The following is a 24,052-nucleotide window of genomic DNA, read 5'->3' as shown; positions in this document are numbered from 1 at the left end:
CTTTTCGATCTTTTTCTTTTTATCGCCACTTTCACCACATCGCTAGGTGTGTTCGCGTGAACACGCTCCCAAGGGGATCATGGCCGTAGACCGCAGCAGCAGACCGTAACATATATAGGGGGACTCATGTAACCGAATAAATGCCTTATAAAGTGTGTAAACGTATAAATTTATCTAGTTTACGCAGGAGCTGTCAAATTTTGTATGAAAAATCATTTACACGATTTGTATAAATTTACGCGCACATTTCATTGTGTAAACGCGGTAAACTCAAAGGAATGCAACCTTGCAGACATTACAGACGGCATTTTCATCAAAAATCTCCAACATCAGCAAGTAAAGGCGTTTTAGTTTTGATTTTACACTTAATCTTGGTATTTTTTAATTTGTATAACAATCAAAAAATTTTTTTGGAAATAATACAGCTGAAAAACAATCAAGTTTATCAAGAGTATTACTAGGTGCGTTCATATAACCGCGTGTGTAAATGGATATAATTTTACACCTTATAAGTTTATATGCTATCATGAGTCCCCCTTATATGTACATACATGCATAAGATTTTACATAGCTATATTGTAATTTATTCTGTGAAAGTACATAATGTAAACAAATATATAATATATAGCAAGAGGCAACACTTTTTTACTATTATCTTTACTTATTTGCGCTTACAATTCTTTATTTTTGCCTTTTTCTAAACAACAGCTGTTGTGTGGTTATTTCGATTTAACCACCTACTTTTGTGGGTAAAAATTATCCGGCTGCTTTCGTGGATAGAATACCAAAAGGGTGTAAAAGTCCCACATGATTTCGTTTCCGTGGTGAAGAATGTTGTTACCACACTAGAATCGGGGCGTTGGAGCTGCTTTGCAAATGAATTGAAGTGTAGTGCTGTATTTTACAAAAATGTACCAAATAATTCAATGTAGTACCAACGTACTTTCGGGGAGCCAAATGTACCAAAAAAAGTACAAATGTACCATGTATGATTATCATCACTGGTATGGCAATAACACAGAAATAGGGGAATACCCGCTCTTGTTTTTATTGCCAAAGAAACTCTTGAATTTGAACAAAGCTCAGAAAATTTAGCAATCCTGAGTGGTGTTAAAGACAGTAGTGATTAAAGATGACGTCAACAAAGTGTCTTGAAAATATTACAGTTACAAAGGCTTCCAATAAACAAAATTTCGTTATAAAAGATAAAAAGGCTTACACGGATAACGTATTGGTTCACAATATTTTTGTATATGGTATACCAAAAAAGGTGAGCGCTGGAATTATCTTTTTGTATAGTACCATGTGCTTGCAATAGTGACAACTTTGTGCCTCATTTAAAGTTTACTGAGGATAATGTTCGCCGTTATTTTACAATATTTGGTGAAGTGGCTAGCGTGCGTTTAGTCGCAGACAAAAATAAGTCTATGGAAGCTGCACCCAAAGTGGGGTTTGTTAAATTCAACGACCCAGTGAGTGCATGCAGGTAAATTGCTTGTATTTATCTTTGAAGATAATGTGTTAATGTATAGTTTTTAGGGCATTGGTAAAAACCAATCATTGTTTGCAGGGATCACGTATTGGTGTTAAAGCTAGTCACAGTTGGCATCAGCCTGATGCCGATAAAAAATTGGGACGTATGCAAAGGTGTAATATGGCGTCTTGCTCAAAAAAGCGCAAGGAAAAAAATGAACAAGGACCAGCAAACATAGCTTCAGAATCTCAAGTGGGGGAGGTGGCAACAGCTACGGCAGCTAAATTAAATGATGATTTTAATGATATCTGGGCAAACGGTTGGCTAGAGGATGATGAGGATTTCTATGTAGGTGATGAGGATTTCTATGTAGGTGATGAGGATTTCTATGTAGGTGATGAGGATTTCTATGTAGGTGATGAGGATTTCTATGTAGGTGATGAGGATTTCTATGTAGAAGATGATGTGGATTTCTATGTAGAAGATGATCTGGATTTCTATGTAGAAGATAATGAGGATTTCTATGTAGAAGATAATGAGGATTTCTATGTAGATGAGGATGCTATTATGGACGATGATTTATGGTAAGATATGTTTTTATTGTATGTTTAAATAAACCGAAATATATATGTATTTGTAAATGTTTTAATGCCTTTATTCCCAATTTGCAGATATCATGTGATTTGTAGTCTAGATGCTAAGCAATCTTTCCACTTCTTCATACCTATTAGTTTGCTGTAAAACATACATACGATGCAAGATGATACAAATAACTATATATACAATATAGTACATACATACAAACATACATAACCATATACATATTTATATCTACTATATGTTTAAACTTTTAAACATTTTTGTAAAAATTGATATTTTTATATGGAATAAATTTTGAATTGTTTGAACTTGTTGAATAGTTATCGAGTAGAAGGAATCATGTAAAGACTCTGTTAATCATACTCATCATTGCAAAACATATCATCGAAATGGTCACTACATGAACTCGTAACTTTGCTGACTATTATTGGCGTTGAAATTTTAATTCATGTTGTAGCGATAAGGTTGCTCCCCGAAGGCTTTGGGGACTGTTATCGATGTGATGGTCCTTTGCCGGATACAGACCCGGTGCGCTCCGGTACCACAGCACCATTAAGGTGCTAGCCTGATCATCTCGGGAACGATTTATGTGACCACATTAAACCTTCAGGTCATTCCTTTCGGCCGCCGTGGTGTGATGGTAGCGTGCTCCGCCTACCACACCGAAGGTCAGTTTTTTCAATTAGAAGAAAACTTTTTTCTAAGCGTAGTCGCCACTATAATTTTATTACTTTTCATGGCAGCGCCCAATATATGATTAGGCTTTAAAAGCAGGTATTATTACAGTTTTGGGCATTAAAGTTTTGGGCATTAAAGTTTTTGGCATTAATGATAGAGCAGATTTTAATGATACCAGGGCAAACGGTTGGCTAGAGGATGACGACGATTTCTATGTAGATGATGGAAATAATTTCATTCATCATTGTGGATAGATTGTACACAATGACATTCATATTTGTAACATGATTCTTCTCGCATGTGTGATGATGACAGTTGGGTTGGAGTGGCTATAAATCGCGCGCTATGACACCCTAGTAATAAAGCCTTATTTTAAATTACAAAGAGGTCATAACACAACTTTAAAAAACAAGGCAAGTTTATTTTTTAACGCCACCAAATTGCCATGCCGTACCCTGACTGTGATCCTGTATATCAATTCCGTGTTGTTGCAAACAATTTCGAAGCTCATCACATATTCTAAATAAATCTTTGTTCTTAGCATTAATAGCGCGTTCACGTATTAAACGTCGTGACTTAAGCAAATCTTCCACCAAACTTTCCAAATCGAATTCCGTCGATGTACCCAACGCGTGCTGTTGGCACTCTTGCACAAAAGCAAAACCCAAAATGCGTAAGTGTTGTTCCACAAAATTCACTACAGCAGCAACAGCATCTAAGCAGCTACCAACAATCATTTGTGGAGCAATAGCTTCAGCAGACGTTGGCCAATCAATATAACGACACACTGTATTTACTTGTTCAAGTAGCACACCAACACTACGCGATGTATCGAAATCGTCTTTGTAACAAGAATCCATATCTAAATGCGCGCGCTGCAAGCACTTCAACAATTCAGCTGACTCCATATTAGCACTTGGCTTTTTGCCACTTAAATATGCGTTACAAATAGTTTTGAATGTTTTAAAACGTTTCAGCGTATTTTTAGATGTTTGCATAAGCGCATCGCCATAATCCATAGAATTCCGATAGTTTGATAGCGCGCATGCCATACGAAAATCGTCTGCAGTATAGTGTTGAAGCATTTCGTCAATAGATATGGTATTTTTCAATGATTTGGACATTTTTACTGTTTGTCCGTTGATGTGCAGTTGCCCGGTGTGCAGCCAATAGCTTACCCATTGTTGACGTTTGTGGTAGGCACAACTTTGCGCTTCTTCATTTTCATGATGTGGAAAGCGTAAATCTAAACCGCCAGCATGAAAGTCCAATTGTTGCCCAAAAATCATGCTCGCCAGTGTGCTGCACTCAATATGCCAACCGGGCCTTCCATCACCCCAAGGTGATGGCCAAACGGGTTCTTCTGCGCTCTTTTTCGCCTTCCACAAAGCAAAGTCTGCTTTGCTTAACTTTCCTTCTACATCTGCCGTTGAATGCTCTGTACTCTCTAAATTTAGTTTCTGTAACTTGCCATAATTAGCGTATTGGCTTAGCGCGAAATAAATACTACCATCACTTCCTTGGTACGCGCCACCTTGTTCTATAATACGTATTATAAAGTCAACTATACGCGGCATTTGCTCGGTTACGCACACCTTTACATTGGGTTCTTGTACATTGAGCCTACGCATGTCTGACCAAAATTCACTTTCATAGTAACGCGCTATGTCACGCCAATCCTTCCTACTTTCTTTACTTTTACTTATGATTTTATCATCAATATCAGTTATATTTATAGCTGTTACTAGGTTCACATTAAAATGCTGCCGCAGTATCCGTTGAATGATGTCCAGCTTGACATAACAGCTGGCATGTCCCAAATGTGTGCCATCGTAAACGGTGGGTCCGCATGTATACCAAGTGGCGTGGGTGTCGTTGGCCAATATTAACGGTACTGGCTTGCGTGCAATGCAATTGTAAATGCGTATTCCAGTATCCTTGCCGGTTTTTGGTTGCTGCCAAAGATGTTGGCTGCTTGAACGATATGTGTTTAATGCCCAACATCGTCGTGGCTTCAGCAGACTATGAATTAGTTCAACTTTGTAAATTTGGTGAGTAATATTTATTATTCGATATCGCGACATTTTGGTTTGTTTATTCTTTCCAAAGGTCCGGTTTGTTTGGATGTAATTTCAATCAACCTCGTACTGGCTGGCAAAACCAGCTGATCCTGGCCACAAAATCGAAGCTGCCAAACACTTAAGAAAAAGAACTAAAAAGCCTTACAAATGCCCAAATTATTGGTGATACGCATGGTCATGTTCAGCCGAAGGCCAATACATATCACTCTTATGGTAACCAAACCTGGGACTCTTGGGACGGAACGTAAGCACATTATACACCATGCGTTTACTCAACTTGGGCCGGATTTTCATACAACTCTTGTTGCGTTATCTCTTTTTGAGGCTTTGACAACTCTTTGCCTCGCCCCGTTGCTCTGCTTCGCCTTACTGAAGAGTGTAGTGTATGGTAGTACCTGTATCTAGCTACATAGTTTGTGGAATATACAGCGTGAGAACGAGACAGCGCAATAGGAGTTCTTTGTAAGTCGGGCTCGAGGCATCGAGTTCCAGGAATCTCTATCCCGGGATTTCCGACCCTTTTTACCAACCCGAAAATCTGGCACTATTTTGGTCAAAACGCCGGGGCTGTTGTTTGTTGTTGTATTAACGATTAAGGCACTCCCCGAATGTTGTGGGGAGTGTTATCGATGTTAATGTTCTTTTGTTGGATATAGATCCGGTACGTTCCGGTAGCAAGCACAATTAAGGTACTAAACGGCATAGCCATGTCGATGCTTAAAAGCCTAGGGAAAGAGGGTTTCAAATATTTAGCGCATGTCTTCAACCTGTCTCTTTCCACCTTTGTCATATCCGAGAAATGGAAAATGGCCAAGGTGGTACCGCTACTAAAGCCTGGGAAACCAGCTAATATAGGTGAGTCGTATCGTCCGATATCTCTCCTATCGCCAGTGGCAAAGACGTTTGAAGCCATTTTGCTCCCTTATTTCCAAGCAAATTTGCAGCTAGCCCCTCATCAGCATGGCTTCAGAAAACTCCATAACACTACCACCGAGCTAAATGCCATTAGCACCCAGATAAATTGCGGTTTAAATCTATACCCCCACCATAGAACAGTACTCGTAGCGCTAGACCTATCAAAAGCTTTTGATACGGTCAACCATGGCTCGTTACTGCAAGACCTGGAAGGGTCTACCCTTCCCCCATGTCTTAAAAGGTGGACCGCATATTATCTGGGTGGTCGGCAGGCATCGGTGCAATTTAGAAACGAAACATCAAAACTAAGGAGAAATAAACAAGGGGTGCTACAGGGTGGTGTCCTATCCCCACTTTTGTTTAATTTCTACATATCTAAGCTACCTTCACCACCGGAAAGAGTCACAATCGTTTCCTGCGCCGATGACTGCACAATAATGGCCACAGGCCCAGGCCCAAAGATCGATGTGCTATGCAATAAAATAAACGGCTACCTCCCTGATCTCTCCAGTTTTTTCGCCTCGCGAAACCTGGCATTATCACCGACTAAATCTTCCACGACCTTATTTACAACATGGACGTCCCAAATGTCGACCATTTTGAACATCCACGTCGATGGCACTACGCTACCGACTGTCCTACACCCCAAAATCTTGGGTGTGACGTTTAATCAGGATCTACATTTTGGTGAGCACGCAGCCGCAATTGTTCCGAGAATTCAGAGCCGTAACAAAATCCTCAAATCCCTGGCTGGCAGTACTTGGGGAAAAGATAAAGAAACGCTCATGACTACATACAAAGCAATTAGCCAGCCGATTACGTGCTACGCGTCACCCATATGGTCGCCAAGCCTAAAAATTACCCACTGGAAGAAACTACAGGCCTGCCAAAATACTGCTCTCAGAATCGCTACGGGCTGTCTTCTTATGTCCCCAGAACACCATCTGCATAATGAGGCGAGAATACTCCCCATCAGGGAGAGAAATGAGATGCTGACCAAACAGTTCCTGTTGAATACCCAGAAACCTGGGCATCCCAACAGACATCTGATTGATGAACCAGCACCGTCTAGGGGCTCAAGGAGTCATCTCCGTAAGCATTTTGAGGAAATACGGCACCTGAGAACCCAGCCGTATAAAGTGAAAAAACACAAGCAGGTCCATGGTGAACTCCATAAACAGGCGTCGGACCTTTATGCCGGGAATTGCCAGGTGAACCCAGTACTTAAAGAAAATTATCCAAAACTCGCGGAAGAGGAACGCATACTCCCCAGGGAAACGCGTGTCACTCTTGCTCATCTTCGTTCTGGATGCTGTAACAGGTTAAACTCTTACCTATCCACAATCAACCCCGACATAAAAAATGTATGCCCCTCTTGCAATGTGTCCCACATGACACCAACCATTTCTTTAATTGTAATGTGGAACCAACGCCTCTAACATCCCTTTCCTTATGGTCCACCCCTGTTGAAACGGCAAGTTTCCTTGGACTCCCGTTAGAGGATATTGATGACAATTTGTGATCGGTCGCGGCTATTAGGTGGGGCGAGCATTGCTACAACAACAACAACAAAAAGGTACTAATCCGACCATCTTGGGAACAATTAATAATACCACATTAAACCATTCCGCCCCCACCTCTGGTTCCATGAGGAACTTTTGGTTGCCAGAGCTTCGCCTGCTAATTATGTGTATGATACGTTCATATTTGGTACAGGATTCCCCCACGCGTAAGCGAGGTTGACAATTGGGTTGCGAAAGCTCTCCAGCTATAAGGCTTTGTATTGCGCTTATAAACCTTCCCTTTGTATTGCGTCAATCAACTATCGGGGTCTCGGCGATGAATGCTGCTTCTGTGTTTATACTCAGTTGAGCAGAGCTCACAGAGTATATTAAGTTTGATTGGATAACGGTTGGTTGTACATATATAAAGGAATCGAGATAGATATAGACTTCCATATATCAAAATAATCAGGATCGAAAAAAAATTTGATTGAGCCATGTCCGTCCGTCCGTCCGTCCGTCCGTCCGTTAACACGATAACTTGAGTAAATTTTGAGGTATCTTGATGAAACTTGGTATGTAGATTCCTGAGCACTCATCTCAGATCGCTATTTAAAATGAACGATATCGGCCTATAACCACGCCCACTTTTTCGATATCGAAAATTTCGAAAAACCGAAAAAGTGCGATAATTCATTACAAAAGACAGATAAAGCGACGAAACTTGGTAGATGGGTTGACGTTATGACGTGGAATAGAAAATTAGTAAGATTTTGGACAATGGGCGTGGCACCGCCCACTTTTACAAGAAGGTAATTTAAAAGTTTTGCAAGCTGTAATTTGGCAGTCGTTGAAGATGTCATGATGAAATTTGGCAGGAACGTTACTACTATTACTATATATGTGCTAAATAAAAATTAGCAAAATTGGATGAAGAACACGCCCACTTTTTAAAAAAAAAATTTTTTAAATTCAAATTTTAACAAAAAATTTAATATCTTTACTGTATATAAGTAAATTAAGTCAAAATTCAACTCCAGTAATGATATGATGCAACAAAATACAAAAATAAAAGAAAATTTCAAAATGGGCGTGGCTCCGCCCATTTTCATTTAGTTTGTCTAGAATACTTTTATTGCCATAAGTCGAACAAAAATTTACCAATCCTCAAATTTGGTAGGAGCATAGATTCTATGACGGTAACTGTTCTCTGTGAAAATGGGCGAAATCGGTGGAAGTCACGCCCAGTTTTTATACACAGTCCACCGTCTGTCCTTCCGCTCGGCCGTTAACACAATAACTTGAGCAAAATCCGATATATCTTTACTAAACTAAGCCCACGTACTTATCTGAACTCACTTTAACTTGGTATAAAAAATGGCCGAAATCCGACCATAACCACGCCCACTTTATCGATATCGAAAATTACGAAAAATGAAAAAAATGCCATAATTCTATACCAAATACGAAAAAAGAGATGAAACATGGTAACTGGATTGGTTTATTGACGCAAAATATAACTTTGGAAAAAACTTTGTAAAATGGGTGTGACACCTACCATATTAAGTAGAAGAAAATGAAAAAGTTCTACAAGGCGAAATCAACAGCCCTTGGAATCTTGGCAGGAATACTGTTAGTGGTATTGCATATATAAATAAATTAGCAGTACCCGACAGATGATTTTCTGGATCACCTGGTCCACATTTTGGTCGATATCGCGAGAACGCCTTCACATATACATCTAAGGGCCACTCGCTTTTAAAACCCTCATTAATACCTTTAATTTGATATCCATATCGTACAAACACATACTAGAGTCACCCCTGTCCCACCCTAATGGCGATATCTCGAAAAGGCGTCCACCTATATACCTAATACCCACTCCCTTTTAAAATGCTCAGTAACACCTTTCGTTTGATACCCATATCGTACAAACATTCTATAGTCACCCCTGGCCCACCCTAATGGCGATATCTTTAAAAGGCGTCCACTTATAGACCTAATGCTCACTCCCTCTTAAAATGCTCAGTAACACCTTTTGTTTGATACCCATATCGTACAAACATTCTAGAGTCACCCCTGGCACACCCTAATGGCGATATCTCGAAAGGGCGTCCACCTATAGACCTAATGCCCACTCCCTCTTAAAATGCTCAGTAACACCTTTCATTTGATACCCATATCGTACAAACACATTCTGGAGTCACCCCTGGCCCACCCTAATGGCGACATTTCGAAAAGGCGTCCACCTATAGACCTAATGCCCACTCCCTCTTAAAATGCTCAGTAACAGTTTTCGTTTGATACCCATATCGTACAAACATTCTAGAGTCACCCCTGGCCCACCCTAATGGCGATATCTCGAAAAGGCGTCCACCTATAGACCTCATGCCCACTCCCTCTTAAAATGCTCAGAAACACCTTTCGTTTGATACCCATATCGTACAAACATTCTAGAGTCACCCTTGGTCCACCTTTATGGCGATATCTCGAAAAGGCGTCCACCTATAGAACTAAGGATTACTCCCTTTTAAAATACTCATTACCATCTTTCATTTGATACCCATATCATACAAACACATTCTAGAGTCACCCCTGGCCCACCCTAATGGCGACATTTCGAAAAGGCGTCCACCTATAGACCTAATGCCCACTCCCTCTTAAAATGCTCAGTAACACCTTTCGTTTGATATCCATATCGTACAAACATTCTAGAGTCACCCCTGGCCCACCCTAATGGCGATATCTCGAAAGGGCGTCCACCTATAGACCTAATGCCCACTCCCTCTTAAAATGATCAGTAACACCTTTCATTTGATACCCATATCGTACAAACATTCTAGAGTCACCCCTGGCCCACCCTAATGGCGAAATCTCGAAAGGGCGTCCACCTATAGACCTAGTGCCCACTCCCTCTTAAAATGCTCAGTAGCACCTTTCGTTTGATGCCCATATCGTACAAACACATTCTAGAGTCACCCCTGGCCCACCCTAATGACGATATCTCGAAAAGGCGTCCACATATAGACCTCATGCCCACTCCCTCTTAAAATGCTCAGAAACACCTTTCGTTTGATACCCATATCGTACAAACATTCTAGAGTCACCCTTGGTCCACCTTTATGGCGATATCTCGAAAAGGCGTCCACCTATAGAACTAAGGATTACTCCCTTTTAAAATACTCATTACCATCTTTCATTTGATACCCATATCATACAAACACATTCTAGAGTCACCCCTGGCCCACCCTAATGGCGACATTTCGAAAAGGCGTCCACCTATAGACCTAATGCCCACTCCCTCTTAAAATGCTCAGTAACACTTTTCGTTTGATACCCATATCGTACAAACATTCTAGAGTCACCCCTGGCCCACCCTAATGGCGATATCTCGAAAAGGCGTCCACCTATAGACCTAATGCCCACTCCCTCTTAAAATGCTCAGTAACACCTTTCATTTGATTCCCATATCGTACAAACACATTCTAGAGACACCCCTGGTCCACCTTTATGGCGATATCTCGAAACGGCGTCCACCTATGGAACTAAGGATCACTCCTTTTCAAAATACTCATTAACAGCTTTCATTTGATACCCATATCGTACAAACATATTCTAGAGTCACCCCTGGTCCACCTTTATGGCGATTTCTCGAAAAGGCGTTCACCTATAGAACTAAAGCCCATTCCCTTTTAAAATACTCATTACCACCTTTCATTTGATACCCATATCGTACAAACACATTCTAGAGTCACCCCTGGTCCACCTTAATGGGGACATCTCGAAAAGGCGTCCACCGATAGACCTCAGGCCCACTCCCTCTTAAAATGCTCAGTAACACCTTTCATTTGATACCCATATCGTACAAACAAATTCTAGAGTCAGCCCTGGTCCACCTTTATGGGGATATCCCTAAATGGCGTCCATCCATAGAACTATGGCCTACTCTCTCTTAAAATACTCTATAATACCTTTCATTTGATACACATGTCATACAACCACATTCCAGGGTTACCCCAGGTTCATTTTCCTTATTTTGTCTCCATAGCTCTCAACTGAGTATGTAATGTTCGGTTACACCCGAACTTAGCCTTCCTTACTTGTTTTTTTTTGTTTTTTTGTAAGTTCCAATTAAGATAATTCCGTAAGTGATTGCAAGCAACAAAATGACATTTGTAAGAGTTCTATTGCTGAAAAAATACAGCCTTTTTTACTTTAGACGTCACAAGTCTCAATTTTTGAACCAAAACTCAAAGCTATCAGTCTTTGGATAATTATGAAAAAGCCCATTAGGCGGGCCTTACATATTCTCTTCCTTCTGAAATGTAGGGCTGGGACTATCCGCATATTCGAATATCCGGATATCCATACGGAAATCCGTTGACACGAATAAAATCCGGACTGCATGGATATCCGGTTAATATTCGTTTGTGAAAGTATCCGGATATCCGGATTTATGAAGATCCGGTTAATAACCGTATTTTTGGATATCCATTGAAAGCAATAAATTGATGTACCATATATGTTTATTTAACATTAATAACAATACATTCGTGGGGCATTTAAATCAATTAACAGGGAATACAAAAAAGGCTCGTATTGAGAAATATGTAATACTATTTTCTTCTTGTTCTGGTGTAAGAAAACAAGTGCCGATATCATTTCCCGACTCAACCAATTTCGTGTTGGACGAACTACATTTCCAGCACTTGAAAATACCCTTGCAGAAGCTGTTAAGGTGGCAGGTACCGCAAGATATCTTTTGGCAATTTTCGACAGATTGGGATATATTTTTTTATGGTCTTGCACCAATTTCTGGCACTGAGATTGTGGTTTACTTGTTCTTCGAATAAGCAGGGATGAAACTCGTCTTCCTTCCTTGTGTCACTGTCATTATCATTTAGGAGTATATTATTATTATTTATTTATTATTACGGCGTTTTAAGCCTAAAACTTAGATTATTACAAATTATAAATACATTTTAATAATAATAGGATTTCTAGCGTTTGGGGTGTCGGAATGCATGAGATTCCGATCAGCACGGGAACTGGTGGTCCCTACGGCCGAGTCTTGGAGTAATCTCATTGGGAGGATAGAAGGACGTGTTCTCAATCCTGCCCTACTCCAAGACGTATGATTACACAGTTTTATTATTTATGCTGTCGGAATACATTTGATTCCGGTCAACCCAAAAGCTAGCAGCTCAGCCGTGAGGTCACTATTTTCTGGAGCTTCTTCTTGGGCATTCACATCAGCAGTACCCATTTTATCGCCATTTTTTCATATGATTTTTTATTTTAAATTTCAGATGCTTATTAATAATTCTTTGAATGATGGGTTTGCCTTTAGCAAATGTAATCTCGCTGTCACTGCTAAACACCCTTGTCGCAATTTCGAAAGGGGTGAGTAAATCTATTAGAACATCAACTGTCCGAAATTGCGATATTTTGCTTGTTGTTGAAAATTGAACGATCAGCAATTACTGCAACAATAGAATATCTGAGCTCTTTAACTCTTTCCAACATAAAAAGAACTGAATTCCATCTAGTTGGCAACTTTGGATTAGTTTTTTTTTAACTGTCTTTTCAGTTTGTATTAAATGTTTCTCGAGGGCATATGTTTTATGAATGTGTGTTATTATGGATATTCAGGATATGTTATTATGGATATTCAACTCATCTGGATATTCAGGATATGTAATTATGGATATTCAACTCATCTGGTATTGTTCAATAAATTTATTCGTTCAATATTCACGATACATTTTTAATTAAATATTCGTTTAATGATAAATTCAAAAGTAAAGTAATATGAAAATTTTCACATCAAATATAACATGAAATATAAAAATTTGAAACTCGATTTTTAAAGAAAAATTAAAGTTTTAACAATAACAAGTATTTCATAAAAACGTGTAGTAAATCCCTACACTACTCCCCTCTTCCAAATTGTTCCATATTTAACAAATTAAATGTAACTCTTTTTGTTTTATTCAAACAATTATATTTACTCGCATCCAAATATGCAGGTTTAATTCTGTCTATAGAAATATTCATGAATTTATTATAATAATTAATTTTGAACCACTTTGGTGTTTTCTCTATTACCTCAAATGGTCCTTCATATGGCTCTTGTAATCCAGTTCTCTTTCTATCAACTCTAACTAATACAAACTTGCAATCATATAAATCTTTTGGAACATAAACTAGTGAATTTTTATGATGAGATATGTTTGATGCACAATTCTTTAAATTTTGTTTTAATTTTAACAGAACATCAGATGAGTCAAAGTTATTTTCAGATCGAACTACCATTTGCGAAGGAAGTCTTAGATTTTCCCCATATACCATTTCTGCAGCTGTAGATTGAATGTCTTCTTTATAGGATGATCGCAAACCTAACAACACTATAGGTAACTCCTCATACCATTCAGCTGCACTTCCACTTGCCATAATTGAAGCTTTAAGTTGCCTATGAAAGCGTTCAACTATTCCATTAGCCTGCGGATGATAAGCAGTGGTTATGATTTTATGACTTCCTAATAGTTTTGAGAGCTCTGTAAAAACCTGCGATGTAAATTGCGCTCCCTGATCAGTTGTAATTGTCAACGGAACTCCAAATCGTGATATATACTCACGAATGAAAGTTTCTGCCACATTTTTCGCGGAAATATTTTGAAGAGGATATGCTTCTGGCCAACGAGAATTCCTATCTATTAAAATTAATATATACCTAAAATCATGTGATGGAGGAAGAGGTCCAACGATATCTAAATGTACATGTTCAAAACGTCCTTTTGGAATTGGTATTTTCGAAACTTGCGATTTTGTATGTCTATAAATTTTACTTTTTTGACAATTAATGCACTCTTTCGCCCACTGGTTTACATCTTTATTCATTCCTGGCCAAGAGTATCTATTAGTGATTAACCGGCGTGTTGCTTTAATACCAACGTGGGCTATACCATGTAATTTCTCAAACACTAATTTTCTTAACACTTGAGGTATATATGGCCTTGTTAAATTAAGTGATGTCTCACACCAAATTTGAATATTTAAAAATGGAACTGATATTAGTTCTAATTTATGTCTACAATTTAGATTTTCTACTAATGATTTTATTTTACCATCTTTTCCTTGTTCAATAAATAACTCTTTTAAATTTATATCAATGGTTTCTAACGTTAAAACTTCGGGTATCCTTGACAACGCATCTGCAACACAGTTTAATTTCCCTTTTATGTATTTAATGTCACTAGTAAATTGGGATATGAACTCCAAATGTCTTGTCTGTCTTGGACTTCGATCCACCTTTGAATTTAATGCAAATGTAAGTGGCTTGTGATCCGTATAAACCGTAAAAGATCTACCTTCCAACCAATTTTTAAAGTGTTTAATAGTTAAATAAATAGCGAGTAACTCTCTATCAAAAGTACTATATTTACATTCAGACGGACTAAGTTTCTTAGAGAAGAAAGCTAACGGTTCTTTAGTATTGTTGATTTCCTGTTGAAGAACTCCTCCAATAGCCCTATTTGATGCGTCTACAGCAACAGAAAGAATTGCTTCACTGTTGAAATGTGTTAACAATGTTTTCTTAGCAAAACTCTCTTTTACTTTCTCAAATGCCTGCAATGTTTCATCAGACCAATCAAGTACTTTATCTTTGCTCTTCGATGCTTTCGTTATCATGCTGTATATTGGGTCTAGCATTCCAGCAAGCTTTGGTATATACCTATGATAAAAATTAACCATTCCCACAAACTTTTGCATTTGTTTGATTGACATTGGTCGTCCAAAATCAAGAATTGATTGAATTTTCTCTGCTGATGGTTGAATACCTTCAGACGATATGTTGTAACCTAGGAAATTAATTTTACCTACTCCAAAAACGCATTTAGATGGCTTGATGTTCAATCCGTACTTATCTAAACGTTGAAATAGTATATTAAGATGTTGTAAATGTTCTGATTCATCTTTACTAGCTATCAGTATGTCGTCCAAATAAACAAATATAAAATCTAAATCGTGCAACACTTCATTTATAAACCTTTGGAATGTTTGAGCTGAATTTCGTAATCCAAAAGGCATTCTGACGAATTCGAACATTCCAAAAGGTGTAGTTATGGCAGTCTTATGAATGTCTTCTTGCGCAACAGGTATCTGATGGTAAGCCCTAACCAAATCTATCTTTGAAAATATTGTTTTATTTTTGAATTCGATATGTAAATCATGTATGTGTGGCAAAGGGTATCGATCAGGTACAGTGATTAAATTAATCCTACGATAATCTCCGCAAGGACGCCAGTCATTTGCGTCTTTCTTAGGTACTAAATGTAATGGCGATGTTCCATGTGATTTAGATGGACGGCATATTCCTCATTTTAATAAAAAATCGAATTCAGTCTTTGCTATTTTAAATTTAACAGGATCTAAACGTCTTGGCCTACAAAAAGGTAATATTCCATTCGTTATAATATGATGAACTGTCGAATGATTAACCTTTTTATTATAATCTGGCTCAGAAGTTAAAGAAGAAAAATTTTTTAAAAGTTTTGTATATTGATTGTCAACTGAAAATAATTTAGGCAATGAAATATTGCAAAACCCGGATATAGCATCTACAGATAAACTAGTTAGAGGATCTATTAATTTCTTATTCTTTATATCTATTAAAAGTCCATATTTTTCTAAAAAATCTGCACCTATGATCGGTTTTGAAATATCTGCAATAAGAAATACAAACGGAAATTCTCGACGGAGTCCCAAATTAAGTTTTAATAATTTTTTTCCATAAGTCGAAATCATGCTGCCATTAGCAGCCGTTAAAATAATATCTGAAGATTTTTTGTAAATTTTGAATTTAGATGAAGGAAGAACTGAAATCTCAGCACCACTATCTATGAAGAATTTTAGCTTGCTTTCTTTATCTAATACAAACAAGCGACGTGTTGAAAAATTCAAAATGCTGTTGTTAGTCACTGCAACAACAGCGCTGTCTAGTTTGTTTGACTAGGACCATTTTTCTGGAAAGCACACGGTTCTTCACATTTACGAGCTTTACTGCCGAAACGATAATGATACTTACATAACCAGTTTTGAGACTTTGATCTACCTCGCGACTGAGAATTCCTGCGAAAACTAAAATTCCGCCTTTTTGGACGTGACTGTCTGTCATTAATTTGTGTTTTAATCTCGTTAATATCTAATTGTAAATGATTAAAACTTTCACATATTTTTGTTGTGACCTTCGCTAAATTCTCTACAATTTTTCCAAATTCATCAATATTAATAAAAGATGTAACAACTCTATTTCTAACTGCACAAATTTCATTACCACTGGTTATCTCCCAAACTTTATCTGCCAGTTGCAAAAGATCATTAATATTATTTAAATTAGCACTAGTCAATGCAACATAAAGATTTTTTGGAAGTTTACGTAACCAAAGATTTTTAAGGAAATTTGAATCGATAGTATTACCTGCTAGTTGGTCAAGGGTCCTATAATATTCAGAAGGCTTCCGATCACCTATCTCAGTATCTGATAAAATTTTATCCAATCTTCTCTGTTCGCTTAAGGAGTGCCTATCAATAAGAGTTTTCTTTAAATTGTCATATTTTCCACTTTCAGGTGGATTTTGAATAACATCTAATACATTTGCAATAATGTCTTGTGGCAAGGCAGTTATTACAAACTCGTATTTAGTCAAATCTCTAGTTATACCTTTTGTAGCAAATTGCGTCTCAGCATGTACGAACCATCCTTCTGGACAGTTCGACCAAAATTGCGGTAATTTTACCGAAGTGGCACAGATTTCATTCATGAATGTGTGTTATTATGGATATTCAGGATATGTTATTATGGATATTCAACTCATCTGGATATTCAGGATATGTAATTATGGATATTCAACTCATCTGGTATTGTTCAATAAATTTATTCGTTCAATATTCACGATACATTTTTAATTAAATATTCGTTTAATGATAAATTCAAAAGTAAAGTAATATGAAAATTTTCACATCAAATATAACATGAAATATAAAAATTTGAAACTCGATTTTTAAAGAAAAATTAAAGTTTTAACAATAACAAGTATTTCATAAAAACGTGTAGTAAATCCCTACATATGTACGTTTACTATACTAATGATTGAAACTCATCAACAGTTTTGTAACCTTTTGGATAACTCTACAACATTCCGGTAGTTTCATTTCTAAAATAACACTCAACTGAAGTGTATGTGCACTGGTTATGTCACGGCTCAAACCCCGAACAGCATTTGCGTTCATACATTCTCTTGAAGATGGAAAACCCGATAGTGGCTCCACAGACTTGTTGTCGATCCTTTGTTTTGTAGCGTTTTTTTCACAATATAAAAAAAAACACTGTTCTTATTTTCACTTGTTTGTAAAATTGTAGCTTTTTAATTTTTGACGTTAATTTAATAATCTAAAAACATATTTTGTGAATAATTTTTCGATGTTTGCTTCGTTCAATTCTGATATGCAGATATTCAATTTTATATTCCAGTATCCGGACATAAGTGCTAATTAAACTTCCTTAAGCTGGAGTCATTGGTGCCGTATGTCGTATCGCTGTATCCGTATCCCTAACGTAATCAGCTGTTTATCGTTACGACGGTAAACCAAAACAAAATTGGTTGGCTACGATACGGTTACGACCTTAGCGGCACCAATAATCGATTGCATTGATTCTCATAAGGTTGGTCGAATCAGCTGTTATAAGGTTACCGATACGGTTACCGATAAAGCACCAATGTCTCCAGCTTTTCCCCTAACGCCATAGTCGTAACCATACCCATATCCATGTCCATCTCCAATGTGATCGATTAATGGTGCCTTAACCTAAAAATCGTGAAAATTTCATAAAAATTAAGAAAACGCTAAAAATAACAAACATATTCCACAAAAAATAAGTCTCTTAATCAAAACGTATCCAAAACAATAAATAAATTATTCAAAAAGTTAATAAATTCACCAATTCAAATATTTTTAGGTTATGGATATGGCGAAAAACCAAAAACCAATTGGTTGGCTATGGTATGGTTATGGCACCATTAATCGATTACATTGATTTCCATAAGGTTGATTGAACCAACTGTTTTATCCGGTTATGTTTTTATGGTTATAAGACACCATTAATTGGGCCAATACGGATATCCGGATTTTCCGTTTACGTATCCGGATAACCGGACAGCGGCTCTTCAGATTTTCCATTTATGAATCCGGATAACCGGATTTTTTGCTTAACTATTAACCGGTTATTCAAATATCCGGTTTATCCGGATAGTAGAAAAAGCCGGTTGCAGTTCACAGCCCTACTGAAAAGTCACCAAGTTTTCACCCCAAAAAGAACTACCTTGTGGCATCACCGTTCATAGTTAACAGCTGATTTGTTGATTTATGCTGCAGCAGAATTTGTGAAATTTAACTTCTTTCTCCTCGACGATAAACAAAATAATTACGAAAGTGTATACATCTAATAAATTAAAAAAACAGCAACAAAATGATGCGCTATGAAGGAGATGAAAAACTGGCAGATGAATCAGCTTGTGCGGGTGTACGCGCGGATCTCAAGATGTGCCTGCTCGAAAGTGATTGCTGTCGTATAGTGAGTACAAGAAATGTTTTTATTTAAACGAAGCTGATGCTAATAGTAAGTAAGTGATGCTAATAGCGTTTTATTGCTAGGATAAAAAGACCCCACGAGAGTGCCTTCGGCTAAATAGAGTTCCAGAAGAATGTCAAGTGCTGAGGAATACGTTTTTTGAGTGCAAGCGCTCCATAGTAAGTTTTGAAATGCACTGAATTATATAAAATTAATCTTATTTTACAGCTTGATAACAGACAGCGTTTCCGTGGACGAAAGGGCTATTAAGTGCTGTTTAAATAAGATCCCATCAAATAATACAAGTATATAGCTCTAATGTATAGTTGTTTTTTCATAATACAAATAAAAGCAGGTTTAATTAAATATTAATTTATATATATATATAAGAGCTAATTTTAAAGAGAAACACAATAAGTGATAGTTATAGTTTCAATTACGCCTGCGCCGTACACGCGATATACGCCAAGCATTTGGTTCTTCGTATTTATTGTATAGCGGTTCGAGACGTTGATTCTTTTTGAATTTACTCAATTTCGTTGGATCGGAGAAGCGGAAAAATGAAGGCGCAAATTCCACCAACCACTTAGGATCTATAGTAGTTACTTCACGCATATACTCCTTGGTAGTCTGTACCAACTCATGATAAACAACCCATTCGGGTTGACGATTAAACAGCGCGCTGGACGGATGTATATACACCACCTGAGAATCAACGAGCGTGCGATAACCTTCTTGTGGATCTTTTTTAGAAGCATTGCGAAAGAAGCCAGAACAAATTGCTTTTTGTATGCGTACAGAATTTTTACCAGCCGAAACTACATCCAATTTATGGCGATCCATAATGCCCAACAATTGTTTGCGTACATCCTGCGAACGCTTAAGCGTGCGTATTTGTACAAAATTTTCATAACACCAAGCATTCGAAAATTTATTATTTTTCCAACTGTTGTAGACGGCGAGTAGTGTTAGATGATCACCTTCCGGTTGATTGAATTTTGCCTTCTTCTGATCGGCCAAAGCCTGTTTGTCTTTTGGTCTGTAGAATACATTTTGTACGCTCAACATAGACACGATAGTGAGTACTTCATCAGAGCACTGTAGAGCTACAGACATAATTAACATTTTCGAAAGATTTGGTTCGAGTGGAAATTCGGCCATACGTCTTCCTAAACGTGTGAGTAGTCCCTCGTCATCCAATGCTGACAATGAATGCAAATTTTCCAGCGCCATTACTAACGATTCAACGGGTGGTGCGTCCATGAAATCAAAATGTAGTAAATCATTAATTCCCATTGTCTTCAGTTGGAGTACTGTCATTGCTAAATTCGTACGCTGTATCTCTGGCACTGGCGTTGGCAACATTTCATCACGATATGCCCGCTCTGTATATAAGCGATAACATTTGCCAGGTCCAGTGCGTCCAGCACGCCCTGCGCGCTGTTTAGCTGCGGCTTGTGAAATTGGTGTTACCACTAGAGAGTCCATACCTGTTTTTGAATTATAAACCTTCTGTTTGACGAAACCCGGATCAACAACATAAAAAATACCATCAATTGTTAGCGATGTTTCAGCAATGTTAGTAGCTATAACCACTTTACGGCTACCTGCTGGTGCTGGATCAAAGATGCGCGTCTGCATTTCTGAAGGTAAAGCCGAATATACAGGCAATATAATCAGTTCGGGCACATCAGGTCCTAAACTTTTCATACGCTCATAGAGTATCTCACAAGCTGTGTCAATCTCCTCCTGACCTGTGAGAAAGAGTAAGATATCACCAGGTGGTTCACGTAAATGTATTTGCATAACAGTGATGAGAGAAGCATCCAAATAATCTGTCTCTGGTTCCTTGGTGTACAACACCTCGACGGGAAATGTGCGCCCAGGTATCGTAAAAATTGGCGCTTCAAAGAAATATTGCGAAAATTTCACCGCGTCCAATGTTGCTGAAGTAACGATAAGTTTCAGTTCTGGCCGCTTCTGTACGGCACCCTTTAGTAGACCAAAGAGTACATCAGTATGTATAGTACGTTCGTGAGCCTCATCCAACATAATAACGGAATAAGATTTCAAATCGGATTCCATCAAACATTCACGCAACAGCATACCTGGTGTGGAGGAAGAGGAAATTTTATTATTAAGTGTTTGACAAAGTTTAGTGCGTAACATACCATCTGTCATGTATTTGATGACCGTTTCGGGGCTGGTGCAATCCTCGAAACGTATAGTGTAGCCGACTTCTTGCCCCAAACGGCAACCAAACTCTTCCGCTACACGCTTGGCTACCGACATAGCAGCCACACGACGCGGTTGCGTACAACCAATTTTGCCACGCGCTGTAAATCCGCTTTCAGCCAAATATTGTGTAATTTGTGTCGTTTTTCCAGAACCGGTCTCACCAATTACAATCAATATTTGATTATCTGAAACAGCTTTGATCAGATCATCGCGCAATTTGTAGATGGGTAAGGATTGACGTTGTTCTAGCAGCGACATGTCTGTTTTTTTGCCAAACGAAGATTTCTTGCCGCCAATAACATGTTTCTTCCACTCGGGTACTTCAACGCTTGCGCCCGATCCTATACCGCGCGAACTTGTCATTGCGCGTGGATCCTCTTCTTCGGGTAGCGGATCGATCCAGTTACGGCTCATATTAGTAGGCGCAACGGCATCTTGTTCACGCTGTAACATTTTTTGTTCTCGTCGCTCTTTTGATAAAGCTGACTGCATCATAGCAGCTTGCGCTAATGACCCGTCAGGATTTTTGACAATGCGCACAGGCGAGAGATCATGCAAAGCGCGCCCATGCCCTGACAAAAATGGCGGTTCTTCTTCTACAATTTCAATTTCTATATCAGCTTCGTCATCTTCTTCTTTTTGTATTAGTCCAGTTTCTTCATCAAAATCAGGCATTTCGCTGCGATCGATCACACCAGAGCTTATCATTTGTTTGATTTCCCATCGCTCAGGGCTGGATATGCGAGTGACACGCTTACGAGAGTCACTCTCATCGTTGTCCAAGCTACCACCCTGTGATGGAAACTCGTTGGTAAAAGAATTAAACAAATATTTATAGAAATTACTTACTTGCAAATTTAGCAGTGAAGTACCACTATACGGCCGATCAGGATTACGATCCCTAAGATCATCATCAGGCGCTGCATGAGAAAGCGGATTCAAATCACGTCCAGTCGCTTGGTCAACCTCCTTCATTGAGAGTGAGACTTTTTGTCCCGCAAGTGACATAACTTTAACTTTTACATTCGAATTGCGCTGCACCACTTCCGTAACATCGGTAACACGTCCTTCGGAGCGCAGCTGTGAAATATGCACCAAACCTTCCCAACGCTTACGGAGCCCGAAAAGTTGCACAAAACAGCCAAAAGGTACAATATTTGCCACTTTTCCTGAATAAATCTTACCGGGTTCGGGATCATCGGGTAGGTTAGCTGGTGGTGGCATTTTGTCGTTGCGTTCATAACGTTCGTTGGAACGTGAGCGCGAATGCCTGCGTCTGTTATTGCGTTCATTACGATCGCGTGATCTTCGGCGACAACCCCGTACGCTGCGTTCATGAGAGCGGGAGCGCCGTTGACGTTCACGTGAACGTGAACGCGTGCGACGCCTATTACTGCTGCTGCTATGCCCATGGGAACGCGATCGTGACCGTCGTCTACGCCCACTGCTCTCACGCTCACGTTCTCTATCGCGACCTCTATCTCGCGATTTGCTTCTGGAGCGTCGTCGTTTGTCATCTCGCGAATTGCTACGCGAACGACGGCGTCTGTCTTTGCTACGTGACCGGCCTCGTCTATCATCACGCGATTTGCTACGCGAACGCCGTCGTTTGTCATTGCTGTGCCGCTTATCTCGCGGAGACTTTGAACGTGAGCGTCTGCCTCCACTTCTTTCACGCCTGCTGCTTTGTTGATTGCGTCTACTACTAGGTTCTTTTGATCTAGATCGCGAGTGACGATCGAGTTTTTTCTTTTTTTCTGTTTTGATTTTGACATCGTCATACTTCTGTGCACTTGGTGCCAGTGATTCCAAAAATGCCATATCGTCATCCTCCTCATTCTTTTCTGGTTTCGTTTCGACTTTTATTTGCTTGCTTGGGGCTAAAGCTTCCAGTTCAGCCATAACGTCATCAATATCATCAGTATCCTTCGATTTATCGTCTTTCGTTTCTTGCCGTTTGCTTGGCGCAAACGCTTCAAGTTCATCCATAACATCGTCTACTTCTTCACTGTCTTTAGACTTACTATCTTTTTGCTTTCCATCATCTTTTTCTTCCGATTCGGAATCGCTAGTTGTAGTTTCGTTCGCACTTTCGCCTTCACTGCTGTACGCTTTACTAAATTTATCATTGGGCAGCGCCAAACCTGGAAACATTCTTGTCAATTGATCAGTTTTTGCATTTTTGACGCTACTGACGCCTGCGGTCCCTTCATCACCTCCCCAAGGTTTCATCAACTGAATAATACGCTGCAGGTTGGTAACAAAAGAATCAGGAAACTCGGCTCCATTATCATGCAGAGCTTTGCGAAATGAATCGAAGGTCGGGTTTTTATCCTCTAAATCGATTATAAACTCTGCCAAGTCCTTGTCGTTTAATCCCAAGTGATTTTCCAGCTCTGTGCATATTTTCGACACCAACGACAGATATTCGAGACGCCGCAACTCCTCCATGATGGTTTTTCGTGTGAAACGTTTATTAAATCGGCATGAGAGATAATTTGTTTATATTTTTCAGCAAATTCAGCGTATTAACTATAATAAAGACTGAAAGTGAAAAAAGTTAACGTAAAGCCACCGCGAGTTTGACAATCAGCTGATGAAAACACGGCTGTGTAGATAACAACAACAACGGAAAATTAGGGATGTGTAAACAATGGTGAGCAAGTGTATTGAGTTGAATAGTTTGACAGTTCCGAGGTGAAAACTATTTATTTTTAAGTTATGCAGCCTCTGAGTAAATCATGGTTCAAATCACACAAGAAGCCCTGCAAAAATCGCGAGTACTCCATGGATGCATATATCCAAAATTAACCACAATTCATACAAAAAATTAGGTCCAATTAACATTGCGATGTCCTAGGATTGGACCATATACTCCAACTTCGCATTACATCAGAGTAATCCATGGAGTACCCAAAGTCCAATAAACATC

General features: G+C 38.7%; 4 protein-coding genes across 4 annotated transcripts; 2 read left to right on the top strand and 2 right to left on the bottom strand.

Annotated features, from left to right (window-relative positions):
- Nucleotides 1-816: 816 nt before the first annotated feature.
- Nucleotides 817-2,382, top strand: LOC137243714 (uncharacterized). The gene is made up of 5 exons (XM_067771697.1): nt 817-914; nt 1,012-1,270; nt 1,344-1,486; nt 1,540-2,058; nt 2,146-2,382. Coding segments are annotated over exons 2-5 (801 nt in total). The 5' UTR covers nt 817-914; nt 1,012-1,132; the 3' UTR covers nt 2,147-2,382.
- Nucleotides 2,106-4,898, bottom strand: CysRS-m (cysteine--tRNA ligase-like protein, mitochondrial). Its single transcript, XM_067771696.1, has one exon. It carries the CDS (start codon nt 4,834-4,836, stop codon nt 3,172-3,174), a length of 1,665 nt encoding a protein of 554 aa, XP_067627797.1. The 5' UTR covers nt 4,837-4,898; the 3' UTR covers nt 2,106-3,171.
- Nucleotides 4,899-18,648: 13,750 nt separating this feature from the next.
- Nucleotides 18,649-19,254, top strand: LOC137243711 (cytochrome c oxidase assembly factor 5). Its single transcript, XM_067771695.1, has 3 exons — nt 18,649-18,885; nt 18,966-19,061; nt 19,111-19,254. Exons 1-3 carry the CDS (start codon nt 18,781-18,783, stop codon nt 19,150-19,152), a joined length of 243 nt encoding a protein of 80 aa, XP_067627796.1. The 5' UTR covers nt 18,649-18,780; the 3' UTR covers nt 19,153-19,254.
- Nucleotides 19,193-23,696, bottom strand: pea (ATP-dependent RNA helicase pea). The gene is made up of 3 exons (XM_067771694.1): nt 21,970-23,696; nt 21,054-21,912; nt 19,193-20,990 (listed from the first exon to the last, which is right to left on the bottom strand). The coding sequence occupies exons 1-3, from the start codon at nt 23,569-23,571 to the stop codon at nt 19,315-19,317; spliced, it is 4,137 nt and encodes a 1,378-aa protein (XP_067627795.1). The 5' UTR covers nt 23,572-23,696; the 3' UTR covers nt 19,193-19,314.
- Nucleotides 23,697-24,052: the final 356 nt, after the last annotated feature.

Source organism: Eurosta solidaginis, chromosome 3, assembly GCF_040869045.1.
Source record: "Eurosta solidaginis isolate ZX-2024a chromosome 3, ASM4086904v1, whole genome shotgun sequence".
NCBI lineage: Eukaryota > Metazoa > Arthropoda > Insecta > Diptera > Tephritidae > Eurosta > Eurosta solidaginis.
Note: the sequence above shows the minus strand (reverse complement) of the source record. Positions and strands in the feature narration are given on the sequence as shown.